The 14002-nt window shown below is 50.1% G+C and overlaps 1 protein-coding gene across 1 annotated transcript in view; it reads right to left on the bottom strand.

Moving 5' to 3' along the window:
* Positions 1-595: 595 nt before the first annotated feature.
* LOC311124598 (serine/threonine-protein kinase Chk1-like) overlaps positions 596-14002 on the bottom strand; it is a 34725-nt gene continuing 21318 nt past the window's right edge. The window contains exons 11-13 of the mRNA XM_084198713.1: positions 11258-11389; positions 1620-1721; positions 596-1506 (exon numbers count right to left, since the gene is read on the bottom strand). Of these exons, the coding sequence (XP_084054839.1) occupies positions 1411-1506; positions 1620-1721; positions 11258-11389 (330 nt within the window). The 3' untranslated portion in view covers positions 596-1410. The remainder of the gene's footprint in view (positions 1507-1619; positions 1722-11257; positions 11390-14002) is intronic.

Genomic DNA, 14002 nt, shown 5'->3' on the forward strand with positions numbered 1-14002 from the left:
GAACACACCCATCCATACATACTGGATAATGCTGCATTCATAACCCTAACTCTGAAAATACAATTTGTATTAAAAGTACAGCTATCATGCTCAAAAACAAATTATAGCGTTCAAATACTATACCAATAGATCGTTTTTCATAAATAATGTTTTACTGTTGCATTTAACTTCAGAAAATGCTGTTATCAAGGTAATTTCCTTAGTATGTGATGTCAGTTCAGCATGTGGGAGAAGTCGAAGCTCAGAGATGATAGACGAGTTTCCCACTAGTAATTACCAGTTGAGACGAGTTTCCCACTAGTAATTACCAGTTGAGACAAGTTTCCCACTAGTAATTACCAGTTGAGACGAGTTTCCCACTAGTAATTACCAGTTGAGACGAGTTTCCCACTAGTAATTACCAGTTGAGACGAGTTTCCCACTAGTAATTACCAGTTGAGACGAGTTTCCCACTAGTAATTACCAGTTGGAAGGGCGTGCAAATGTAATTTTCCAAGTCATATGCTGGTATTTAGGAATTTAGGAGATGGTGTGAACGCATCCTAGGCTCCCTCTGTCTGTTCTGGTTTCCAGGTTGAAATAAAGTACAGCTGTTATCACAACTTATTTTATTTGATACACAATAAGAGTTACACACTAACACACAAAACAACACACACTAACACGAGAGAGAGACACACAGACAGACAGACAATCAGAGAGACAGAGACACACAGACAGACAATCAGAGAGACCGACAGACAATCTGAGAGACAGACAGACAATCAGAGAGACAGACAGACAATCAGAGAGACCGACATCTATATCCAGATAAATTGCCTTGAATTGATGAGATAATGATAAAGTATGGATAAGTTTATAACATTGTGCACCACCATTTAAAAAATTATCCTTTAAACTACTACTACTAGTGTGATGGTTGTAGTCATCAATTGTCCCATTGACAATCACCCATATTATCACACTTATTTCATTTCTCTAGTATAGGCTACGTATCATAATGAATCATATCAGCAGAATGCCTGTGATAAGTGATCGGTAAGGTCGGTGTGGATCATCTCCGGTTGATGGTCCCAGCTATAGTTGCTACTACGTCTACACAACACATGTGTTACTATCCTTGTGGGGACCTAAAATGGATTTCCATTCAAAATCCTATTTTCCCTAAACTTAAAATGGTCTGTCTTCCTGGGGACCTGGGAAATGTCCCCACGAGGGAGGATTTTTCTTGTTTTACTGTCCTTGAGGGGACTTTTGGGGATTTGAGGTACCCATGAGGATAGTCACACACACACACACACACACACACACACACACACACACACACACACACACAGACACACACACAAACACACACACACAGCCTGATGTCATCTGGTGTGTGCGTTCCGTGGCGTAGATGGCATCTGATCATGTGACAGGAAGTGGTATTTTCTGGGTGCTGATGATGTCACTTAGCTTCTGTTTGATCTTCAGGAAGAGACGCTTAAACTCCAGACCATCACCCTGTAACACATACGCTATCAGTATCCATGAAAGGTGATGCAGGATACTGCAAAGATCGTCAGAGTCAACTGAGCAGTCCCAGTTGTATTACACACACACGTCCACATCCCTACCTTGGATAGTCTGAAGTCCAGTAAAACTCTCTGGTCCAGCTCCATCAGATGAACCTTAAATATCAACTTATTGTTCCGTCTATCCAGAGTACTGACCGTTACCTGGGAAACAAACACACGCAACAGGGGTCAGAGGAGTGAGCAGCTGGTTAGATGGGATATGAACTAGGGCGGGGCCATATGACCAATATGTCATATAACTGGTGGGATATGAAGTAGGGCGGGGCCATATGACCAACATGTCATATAACTGGTGGGATATGAAGTAGGGCGGGGCCATATGGCCAACATGTCATATAACTGGTGGGATATGAAGTAGGGCGGGGCCATATGACCAACATGTCATATAACTGGTGGGATATGAAGTAGGGCGGGGCCATATGGCCAACATGTCATATAACTGGTGGGATATGAACTAGGGCGGGGCCATATGACCAATATGTCATATAACTGGTGGGATATGAAGTAGGGCGGGGCCATATGGCCAACATGTCATATAACTGGTGGGATATGAAGTAGGGCGGGGCCATATGGCCAACATGTCATATAACTGGTGGGATATGAAGTAGGGCGGGGCCATATGGCCAACATGTCATATAACTGGTGGGATATGAACTAGGGCGGGGCCATATGACCAATATGTCATATAACTGGTGGGATATGAACTAGGGCGGGGCCATATGGCCAACATGTCATATAACTGGTGGGATATGAAGTAGGGCGGGGCCATATGGCCAACATGTCATATAACTGGTGGGATATGAACTAGGGCGGGGCCATATGACCAATATGTCATATAACTGGTGGGATATGAAGTAGGGCTTTACGGTTTGTCCTCATTCAATCACTTCTAGATTAGACTACCGCAATGCTCTACTCTCCGGCTACTCTGAGAAATAAATAAACTTCAGGCTCAGCCTCCAGTATCTATGCTGTACTAGTCTGTGCCGGGGGGTTTGGGTCAGTCTGTCCTCTCTGGTGTTATTCTCCTGTCTTATCTGGTACCCTGTGTGAACTTAAGTATGCTCCCTCTCCTGGAGGACCTGAGCCCTAGGACCATGCCTCAGGACTACCTGGCCTGATGACTCCTGGCTGTCCCCGTCCCCAGTCCACCTGATGACTCCTGGCTGTCCCCGTCCCCAGTCCACCTGATGACTCCTGGCTGTCCCCGTCCCCAGTCCACCTGATGACTCCTGGCTGTCCCCGTCCCCAGTCCACCTGATGACTCCTGGCTGTCCCCGTCCCCAGTCCACCTGTTGACTCCTGGCTGTCCGCGTCCCCAGTCCACCTGATGACTCCTGGCTGTCCCCGTCCCCAGTCCACCTGATGACTCCTGGCTGTCCCCGTCCCCAGTCCACCTGATGACTCCTGGCTGTCCCCGTCCCCAGTCCACCTGATGACTCCTGGCTGTCCCCAGTCCACCTGATGACTCCTGGCTGTCCCCGTCCCCAGTCCACCTGATGACTCCTGGCTGTCCCCAGTCCACCTGATGACTCCTGGCTGTCCCCGTCCCCAGTCCACCTGATGACTCCTGGCTGTCCCCGTCCCCAGTCCACCTGATGACTCCTGGCTGTCCCCGTCCCCAGTCCACCTGATGACTCCTGGCTGTCCCCAGTCCACCTGATGACTCCTGGCTGTCCCCAGTCCACCTGATGACTCCTGGCTGTCCCCGTCCCCAGTCCACCTGATGACTCCTGGCTGTCCCCGTCCCCAGTCCACCTGATGACTCCTGGCTGTCCCCGTCCCCAGTCCACCTGATGACTCCTGGCTGTCCCCAGTCCACCTGATGACTCCTGGCTGTCCCCGTCCCCAGTCCACCTGATGACTCCTGGCTGTCCCCGTCCCCAGTCCACCTGATGACTCCTGGCTGTCCCCGTCCCCAGTCCACCTGATGACTCCTGGCTGTCCCCGTCCCCAGTCCACCTGATGACTCCTGGCTGTCCCCAGTCCACCTGATGACTCCTGGCTGTCCCCGTCCCCAGTCCACCTGATGACTCCTGGCTGTCCCCGTCCCCAGTCCACCTGATGACTCCTGGCTGTCCCCGTCCCCAGTCCACCTGATGACTCCTGGCTGTCCCCAGTCCACCTGGTCGTGTTGCTGCTCCAGTTTCAACTGTTCTGCCTGTGGCTATGGAACCCTGACCTGTTCACCAGACGTGCTACCTTGCCCCGGATCGGCTGTTTTGACCCTCTCTCCCTCCCTCTCCCTACCGCACCTGCTGTCTCAACCTCTGAATGCTCGGCTATGAAAAGCCAACTGACATTTACTCCTGTGGTGCTGACCTGTTGCACCCTCTACAACCACTGTGATTATTATTTCACCCTGCTGGTCATCTATGAACATCTTGAAGAACGATCTGGCGTTAAATGGCCATGTACTCATAAAATCACCCGGCACAGCCAGAAGAGGACTGGCCACCCCTCAGAGCCTGGTTCCTCTCTACCCAGCACAGCCAGTAGAGAACTGGTCACCCCTCAGAGCCTGGTTCCTCTCTACCCAGTACAGCCAGTAGATGACTGGCCACCCCTCAGAGCCTGGTTCCTCTCTACCCAGTACAGCCAGTAGAGGACTGGCCACCCCTCAGAGCCTGGTTCCTCTGGTCTACCCAGTACAGCCAGTAGAGGACTGGCCACCCCTCAGAGCCTGGTTCCTCTGGTCTACCCAGTACAGCCAGTAGAGGACTGGCCACCCCTCAGAGCCTGGTTCCTCTGGTCTACCCAGTACAGCCAGTAGAGGGCTGGCCACCCCTCAGAGCCTGGTTCCTCTCTACCCAGTACAGCCAGTAGAGGACTGGCCACCCCTCAGAGCCTGGTTCCTCTGGTCTACCCAGTACAGCCAGTAGAGGACTGGCCACCCCTCAGAGCCTGGTTCCTCTGGTCTACCCAGTAAAGCCAGTAGAGAACTGGTCACCCCTCAGAGCCTGGTTCCTCTGGTCTACCCAGTACAGCCAGTAGAGGACTGGCCACCCCTCAGAGCCTGGTTCCTCTGGTCTACCCAGTACAGCCAGTAGAGGACTGGTCACCCCTCAGAGCCTGGTTCCTCTGGTCTACCCAGTACAGCCAGTAGAGGACTGGTCACCCCTCAGAGCCTGGTTCCTCTCTACCCAGTACAGCCAGTAGAGGACTGGTCACCCCTCAGAGCCTGGTTCCTCTCTACCCAGTACAGCCAGTAGAGGACTGGCCACCCCTCAGAGCCTGGTTCCTCTCTACCCAGTACAGCCAGTAGAGGACTGGCCACCCCTCAGAGCCTGGTTCCTCTCTACCCAGTACAGCCAGGAGAGGACTGGCCACCCCTCAGAGCCTGGTTCCTCTCTACCCAGTACAGCCAGAAGAGGACTGGCCACCCCTCAGAGCCTGGTTCCTCTGGTCTACCCAGTACAGCCAGTAGAGGACTGGTCACCCCTCAGAGCCTGGTTCCTCTCTACCCAGTACAGCCAGTAGAGGACTGGTCACCCCTCAGAGCCTGGTTCCTCTCTACCCAGTACAGCCAGTAGAGGACTGGCCACCCCTCAGAGCCTGGTTCCTCTCTACCCAGTACAGCCAGTAGAGGACTGGTCACCCCTCAGAGCCTGGTTCCTCTCTACCCAGTACAGCCAGTAGAGGACTGGCCACCCCTCAGAGCCTGGTTCCTCTGGTCTACCCAGTACAGCCAGTAGAGGACTGGCCACCCCTCAGAGCCTGGTTCCTCTGGTCTACCCAGTACAGCCAGTAGAGGACTGGTCACCCCTCAGAGCCTGGTTCCTCTCTACCCAGTACAGCCAGTAGAGGACTGGCCACCCCTCAGAGCCTGGTTCCTCTGGTCTACCCAGTACAGCCAGAAGAGGACTGGTCACCCCTCAGAGCCTGGTTCCTCTGGTCTACCCAGTACAGCCAGTAGAGGACTGGCCACCCCTCAGAGCCTGGTTCCTCTCTACCCAGTACAGCCAGTAGAGGACTGGCCACCCCTCAGAGCCTGGTTCTCTCTACCCAGTACAGCCAGTAGAGGACTGGCCACCCCTCAGAGCCTGGTTCCTCTCTACCCAGTACAGCCAGTAGAGGACTGGCCACCCCTCAGAGCCTGGTTCCTCTCTACCCAGTACAGCCAGGAGAGGACTGGCCACCCCTCAGAGCCTGGTTCCTCTGGTCTACCCAGTACAGCCAGTAGAGGACTGGCCACCCCTCAGAGCCTGGTTCCTCTCTACCCAGTACAGCCAGTAGAGGACTGGCCACCCCTCAGAGCCTGGTTCCTCTCTACCCAGTACAGCCAGTAGAGGACTGGCCACCCCTCAGAGCCTGGTTCCTCTCTACCCAGTACAGCCAGTAGAGGACTGATCACCCCTCAGAGCCTGGTTCCTCTCTACCCAGTACAGCCAGTAGAGAACTGGTCACCCCTCAGAGCCTGGTTCCTCTCTACCCAGTACAGCCAGTAGAGGACTGGCCACCCCTCAGAGCCTGGTTCCTCTCTACCCAGTACAGCCAGTAGAGGACTGGTCACCCCTCAGAGCCTGGTTCCTCTCTACCCAGTACAGCCAGTAGAGGACTGGTCACCCCTCAGAGCCTGGTTCCTCTCTAGGTTTCTCCCTCCACCCCTCAGAGCCCGGTTCCTCCTTAGGTTTCTTCCTGGGTTCCAGCCTTCCTAGAGAGTTTTTCCTAGCCACCATGTGTTTAAATATTTTGCTGTGCGACTTGGAATTTTAATTTGGGAGCATCAGTGGGCCTAGGAAAGAAATCAGTCTGATATTGATTAGGCTTCACTCTACCACTGTTTAATTGCCCAAGAGAAAAAAAACTGTTGAAAAGTTGTAACCCGGAGAGAAAGAATGGAAAAGGGATAGCTTCTTCAGGGGGTTGATTTGTCAATAACAGCTGGTGCGCGATGTCTAATATTAAGGAAGTCTCTAGGTATTGCTCGCCTGAGGTAGAGTATCTTATGATAAGCTGTAGACCACACTATTTACCAAGAGAGTTTTCATCTATATTTTTCATAGCTGTCTATTTACCACCACAAACCGGTGCTGGCACTAAGACCGCACTCAACAAGCTGTATAAGGCTATAAGCAAACAAGAAAATGTTCATCCAGAAGCGGCGCTCCTAGTGGCCGGGAACTTTAATGCAGGCAAACTTAAGTCAGTTTTACCTCATTTCTACCAGCATGTTAAATCTGTGCAACCAGAGGAAAAAAACTCTAGACCACCTTTACTCCACACACAGAGACGCATACAAAGCTCTCCCTCGCCCTCCATTTGGCAAATCTGACCATAATTCTATCCTCCTGATTCCTGTTTACAAGCAAAAACTAAAGCAGGAAGCACCAGTGACTCGCTCAATACGGAAGTGGTCAGATGACGCGGATGCTACGCTACAGGACTGTTTTGCTAGCACAGACTGGAATATATTCCGGGATTCATCCAATGGCATTGAGGAGTATACCACCTCAGTCACCGGCTTCATCAATAAGTGCATCGACTACGTCGTCCCCACAGTGACCGTACGTACATATCCCAACCAGAAGCCATTGATTCCAGGCAACATCCGCACCGAGCTAAAGGCTAGAGCTGCCGCTTTCAAGAAGCGGGACACTCAGACGAACCATCACAGGCAAAGCGTCAATACAGGACTAAGATTGAATCGTACTACACCGGCTCTGACGCTCGTGGGATGTGGCAGGGCTTGAAAACTATTACAGACTACAAAAGGAAACCCAGACACGAACTGCCCCAGACAAGCTAAATGCCTTTTATGATCGCGTCGAGGCAAGCAACACTGAAGCATGCATGAGAGCAACAGCTGTTCCGGACGACTGTGTGATCACGCTCTCCGTAGCCGATGTGAGCAAGACCTTTAAACAGGTCAACATTCACAAGGCCGCAGGGCCAGATGGATTACCAGGACGTGTACTCAAGAGCATGCGCGGACAAACCTGCAAGTCTTCACTGACATTTTCAACCTCTCCCTGACCGAGTCTGTAATACCTACATGTTTCAAGCAGACCACCATAGTCCTTGGGCCCAAGAAAGTGAAGGTAACCTGCGGAAATGACTACCGCCCCGTAGCACTCACATCGGTAGCCATGAAGTGCTTTGAAAGGCTGGTCATGGCTCACGTTAACACCATCATCCCAGAAACCCTGGACCCACTCCAATTTGCATACCGCCCCAACAGATCCACAGATGACGCAATCTCAAATCGCACTCCACACTGCTCTTTCCCATCTGGACAAAAGGAACACCTGTGTGAGAATGCTGTTCATTGACTACAGCTCAGCGTTCAACACCATAGTGCCCACAAAGCTCATCACTAAGCTAAGGACCCTGGGACTAAACACCTCCCTCTGCAACTGGATCCTGGACTTCCAGACGGGCCGCCCCCAGGTGGTAAAGGTAGGCAACAACAAATCTGCCACGCTGATCCTCAACACGGGGGCCCCTCAGGGGTGCGTGCTCAGTCCCCTCATGTACTCCCTGTTCACCCATGACTGCATGGCCAGGTACAACTCCAACACCATCATTAAGTTTTGCTGTGTTTGCAGTGTGGTGCCAGGAAAACAACCTCTCCCTCAACGTGAGCAAGACAAAGGAGATGATTGTGGACTACAGGACAAGGAGGGCTGAACACGCCCCCGTTCTCATCGCTGGGGCTGTAGTGGAGCGGGTCGAGAGTTTCAAGGTCCTTGGTGTCCACATCACCAACAAACTATCATGGTCCAAACAAACCAAGACAGTCGTGATCAGGGCACAACAACACCTTTCCCCCCTCAGGAGACTGAAAAGATTTGGCATGGGTCCTCAGATCCTCAAAAAGGTTCTACAGCTGCACCATCGAGAGCATCCTGACCGGTTGCATCACCGCCTGGTATGGCAACTGCTCGGCCTCCGACCGCAAGGCACTATAGAGGGTAGTGCGTACGGCCCAGTACATCACTGGGGCCAAGCTTCCTGCTATCCAGGACCTCTATACCAGGCGGTGTCAGAGGAAGGCCCAAAAAATTGTCAAAGAATCCAGCCACCCAAGTCATAGACTGTTCTCTCTGCTGCCGCACGGCAAGCGGTACCGGAGAGTCAGGTCTAGGTCCAAAAGGCTCCTTAACAGCTTCTATCCCCAAGCCATAAGACTTCTAAACAATTAATCAAATGGCCACCTGGACTATTTACATTTTTCTAGAGCGTTTTTCCTTGCCATCGTGCTTCTACATCTGCATCGCTTGTTGTTTGGAGTTTTAGGTTGGGTTTCTGTACAAGCACTTTGTGAAATCTGCTGATGTAAAAAGGGCTTCATGAATACATTTGATTGATTCGATTGAAAATACATGTTCAATGGCAGTTCTTACTTTCGCCACAAGGGGTAGTTTGCTGATTCATAAACCCTATTTGGAGCTTGCGATGCCTCCCAGGCACATTTCAGGGCAAACAAAAAGCTACAGACCAAAATGGTGGCATATTTTTCAAACTAATTTTAATTTGGGAGCACCAGTGGGCCTAAAAAAATATTATTAATAATAATAATAATAATAATTTAAAAAACAAATACAAAAATAAAATAGGTCAGATATTGATTAGGCTTCGCTGTACCACTGCTTGATTGCCCAAGAGAAAAAAGCATGCGCAGATTTGTGACCATGGTGATGGCATCATTACTACATGGAAAACCACTAGACCACCCTTAGCCCCGGACTACCCTGATAACAGAGGAGGAGGAGACCACCCTTAGCCCTGGACTACCCTGATAACAGAGGAGGAGGAGACCACCCTTAGCCCCGGACTACCCTGATAACAGAGGAGGAGGAGGAGACCACCCTTAGCCCTGGACTACCCTGATAACAGAGGAGGAGGAGGAGACCACCCTTAGCCCTGGACTACCCTGATAACAGAGGAGGAGGAGACCACCCTTAGCCCTGGACTACCCTGATAACAGAGGAGGAGGAGACCACCCTTAGCCCTGGACTACCCTGATAACAGAGGAGGAGGAGGAGACCACCCTTAGCCCCGGACTACCCTGATAACAGAGGAGGAGACCACCCTTAGCCCCGGACTACCCTGATAACAGAGGAGGAGGAGACCACCCTTAGCCCTGGACTACCCTGATAACAGAGGAGGAGGAGACCACCCTTAGCCCCGGACTACCCTGATAACAGAGGAGGAGGAGGCCACCCTTAGCCCCGGACTACCCTGATAACAGAGGAGGAGGAGACCACCCTTAGCCCTGGACTACCCTGATAACAGAGGAGGAGGAGACCACCCTTAGCCCCGGACTACCCTGATAACAGAGGAGACCACCCTTAGCCCTGGACTACCCTGATAACAGAGGAGGAGGAGACCACCCTTAGCCCCGGACTACCCTGATAACAGAGGAGGAGGAGACCACCCTTAGCCCTGGACTACCCTGATAACAGAGGAGGAGGAGGCCACCCTTAGCCCCGGACTACCCTGATAACAGAGGAGGAGGAGGCCACCCTTAGCCCCGGACTACCCTGATAACAGAGGAGGAGGAGACCACCCTTAGCCCCGGACTACCCTGATAACAGAGGAGGAGGAGACCACCCTTAGCCCCGGACTACCCTGATAACAGAGGAGGAGGAGGCCACCCTTAGCCCCGGACTACCCTGATAACAGAGGAGGAGGAGGAGACCACCCTTAGCCCCGGACTACCCTGATAACAGAGGAGGAGGAGACCACCCTTAGCCCTGGACTACCCTGATAACAGAGGAGGAGGAGACCACCCTTAGCCCTGGACTACCCTGATAACAGAGGAGGAGGAGACCACCCTTAGCCCTGGACTACCCTGATAACAGAGGAGGAGGAGGAGACCACCCTTAGCCCCGGACTACCCTGATAACAGAGGAGGAGGAGACCACCCTTAGCCCCGGACTACCCTGATAACAGAGGAGGAGGAGACCACCCTTAGCCCTGGACTACCCTGATAACAGAGGAGGAGGAGGAGACCACCCTTAGCCCTGGACTACCCTGATAACAGAGGAGGAGGAGACCACCCTTAGCCCTGGACTACCCTGATAACAGAGGAGGAGGAGACCACCCTTAGCCCCGGACTACCCTGATAACAGAGGAGGAGGAGACCACCCTTATCCCTGGACTACCCTGATAACAGAGGAGGAGGAGACCGCCCTGGACTACCCTGATAACAGAGGAGGAGGAGACCACCCTTAGCCCTGGACTACCCTGATAACAGAGGAGGAGGAGACCACCCTTAGCCCCGGACTACCCTGATAACAGAGGAGGAGGAGACCACCCTTAGCCCCGGACTACCCTGATAACAGAGGAGGAGGAGACCACCCTTAGCCCCGGACTACCCTGATAACAGAGGAGGAGGAGACCACCCTTAGCCCCGGACTACCCTGATAACAGAGGAGGAGGAGGAGACCACCCTTAGCCCTGGACTACCCTGATAACAGAGGAGGAGGAGGCCACCCTTAGCCCCGGACTACCCTGATAACAGAGGAGGAGGAGACCACCCTTAGCCCTGGACTACCCTGATAACAGAGGAGGAGGAGACCACCCTTAGCCCCAGACTACCCTGATAACAGAGGAGGAGGAGGCCATCGGTGCGCTCCTGAAGCTCTTGCTAGCAAGTTAGCAGTTCTCAGGTGTTAGCAGTCTTAGTGTGTACCTGGTTGGTGCAGGTGTGTTTGAAGGTGTGTGTGTACCTGGTTGGTGCAGGTGTGTTTGAAGGTGTGGCCCAGGTCGATACAGGTGTCTCTCAGAGCGGAGCAGGAAGCTGAAGAGTCCAGAGTCGTAAAGAACCTTGTCATCCGCCGAACCAGCCGCTGCCACGGGGTCTACAAGGACACAACCATCAATAAAACCTGAACATAAAAACACTTTAAAAACAAATGCTTTCATGTTCCATCTAATGTGGACCTGTGTATCTCAGTAGGTAGAGATGGTTAGTTTACTGTAATGTGGACCTGTGTATCTCAGTAGGTAGAGATGGTTAGTTTACTGTAATGTGGACCTGTGTATCTCAGTAGGTAGAGATGGTTAGTTTACTGTAATGTGGACCTGTGTATCTCAGTAGATAGAGATGGTTAGTTTACTGTAATGTGGACCTGTGTATCTCAGTAGGTAGAGATGGTTAGTTTACTGTAATGTGGACCTGTGTATCTCAGTAGATAGAGATGGTTAGTTTACTGTAATGTGGACCTGTGTATCTCAGTAGGTAGAGATGGTTAGTTTACTGTAATGTGGACCTGTGTATCTCAGTAGGTAGAGATGGTTAGTTTACTGTAATGTGGACCTGTGTATCTCAGTAGGTAGAGATGGTTAGTTTACTGTAATGTGGACCTGTGTATCTCAGTAGATAGAGATGGTTAGTTTACTGTAATGTGGACCTGTGTATCTCAGTAGATAGAGATGGTTAGTTTACTGTAATGTGGACCTGTGTATCTCAGTAGATAGAGATGGTTAGTTTACTGTAATGTGGACCTGTGTATCTCAGTAGGTAGAGATGGTTAGTTTACTGTAATGTGGACCTGTGTATCTCAGTAGATAGAGATGGTTAGTTTACTGTAATGTGGACCTGTGTATCTCAGTAGATAGAGATGGTTAGTTTACTGTAATGTGGACCTGTGTATCTCAGTAGATAGAGATGGTTAGTTTACTGTAATGTGGACCTGTGTATCTCAGTAGGTAGAGATGGTTAGTTTACTGTAATGTGGACCTGTGTATCTCAGTAGATAGAGATGGTTAGTTTACTGTAATGTGGACCTGTGTATCTCAGTAGATAGAGATGGTTAGTTTACTGTAATGTGGACCTGTGTATCTCAGTAGGTAGAGATGGTTAGTTTACTGTAATGTGGACCTGTGTATCTCAGTAGGTAGAGATGGTTAGTTTACTGTAATGTGGACCTGTGTATCTCAGTAGGTAGAGATGGTTAGTTTACTGTAATGTGGACCTGTGTATCTCAGTAGGTAGAGATGGTTAGTTTACTGTAATGTGGACCTGTGTATCTCAGTAGATAGAGATGGTTAGTTTACTGTAATGTGGACCTGTGTATCTCAGTAGATAGAGATGGTTAGTTTACTGTAATGTGGACCTGTGTATCTCAGTAGGTAGAGATGGTTAGTTTACTGTAATGTGGACCTGTGTATCTCAGTAGGTAGAGATGGTTAGTTTACTGTAATGTGGACCTGTGTATCTCAGTAGGTAGAGATGGTTAGTTTACTGTAATGTGGACCTGTGTATCTCAGTAGGTAGAGATGGTTAGTTTACTGTAATGTGGACCTGTGTATCTCAGTAGGTAGAGATGGTTAGTTTACTGTAATGTGGACCTGTGTATCTCAGTAGATAGAGATGGTTAGTTTACTGTAATGTGGACCTGTGTATCTCAGTAGATAGAGATGGTTAGTTTACTGTAATGTGGACCTGTGTATCTCAGTAGATAGAGATGGTTAGTTTACTGTAATGTGGACCTGTGTATCTCAGTAGGTAGAGATGGTTAGTTTACTGTAATGTGGACCTGTGTATCTCAGTAGGTAGAGATGGTTAGTTTACTGTAATGTGGACCTGTGTATCTCAGTAGGTAGAGATGGTTAGTTTACTGTAATGTGGACCTGTGTATCTCAGTAGGTAGAGATGGTTAGTTTACTGTAATGTGGACCTGTGTATCTCAGTAGGTAGAGATGGTTAGTTTACTGTAATGTGGACCTGTGTATCTCAGTAGGTAGAGATGGTTAGTTTACTGTAATGTGGACCTGTGTATCTCAGTAGGTAGAGATGGTTAGTTTACTGTAATGTGGACCTGTGTATCTCAGTAGGTAGAGATGGTTAGTTTACTGTAATGTGGACCTGTGTATCTCAGTAGGTAGAGATGGTTAGTTTACTGTAATGTGGACCTGTGTATCTCAGTAGATAGAGATGGTTAGTTTACTGTAATGTGGACCTGTGTATCTCAGTAGGTAGAGATGGTTAGTTTACTGTAATGTGGACCTGTGTATCTCAGTAGGTAGAGATGGTTAGTTTACTGTAATGTGGACCTGTGTATCTCAGTAGGTAGCGATGGTTAGTTTACTGTAATGTGGACCTGTGTATCTCAGTAGGTAGAGATGGTTAGTTTACTGTAATGTGGACCTGTGTATCTCAGTAGGTAGAGATGGTTAGTTTACTGTAATGTGGACCTGTGTATCTCAGTAGGTAGAGATGGTTAGTTTACTGTCATGTGGACCTGTGTATCTCAGTAGGTAGAGATGGTTAGTTTACTGTCATGTGAGTTCTACATTATGAATACAGCTATTACGCGTGTGTGTGTGTGGTGTGTGTGTGTGTGTGTGTCACGATACCAGAATTTTGCCTTCGATAGCGATACAAGGTTTAGTATCACGATACTTAATACCATCACAATCCTCGATACCAAAACGATATCAAGGCAAAAAAAAGCGTATTAGCCAAAGTC

Source organism: Coregonus lavaretus (assembly GCF_964263955.1).
Source record: "Coregonus lavaretus genome assembly, contig: HAP1_SCAFFOLD_203, whole genome shotgun sequence".
NCBI lineage: Eukaryota > Metazoa > Chordata > Actinopteri > Salmoniformes > Salmonidae > Coregonus > Coregonus lavaretus.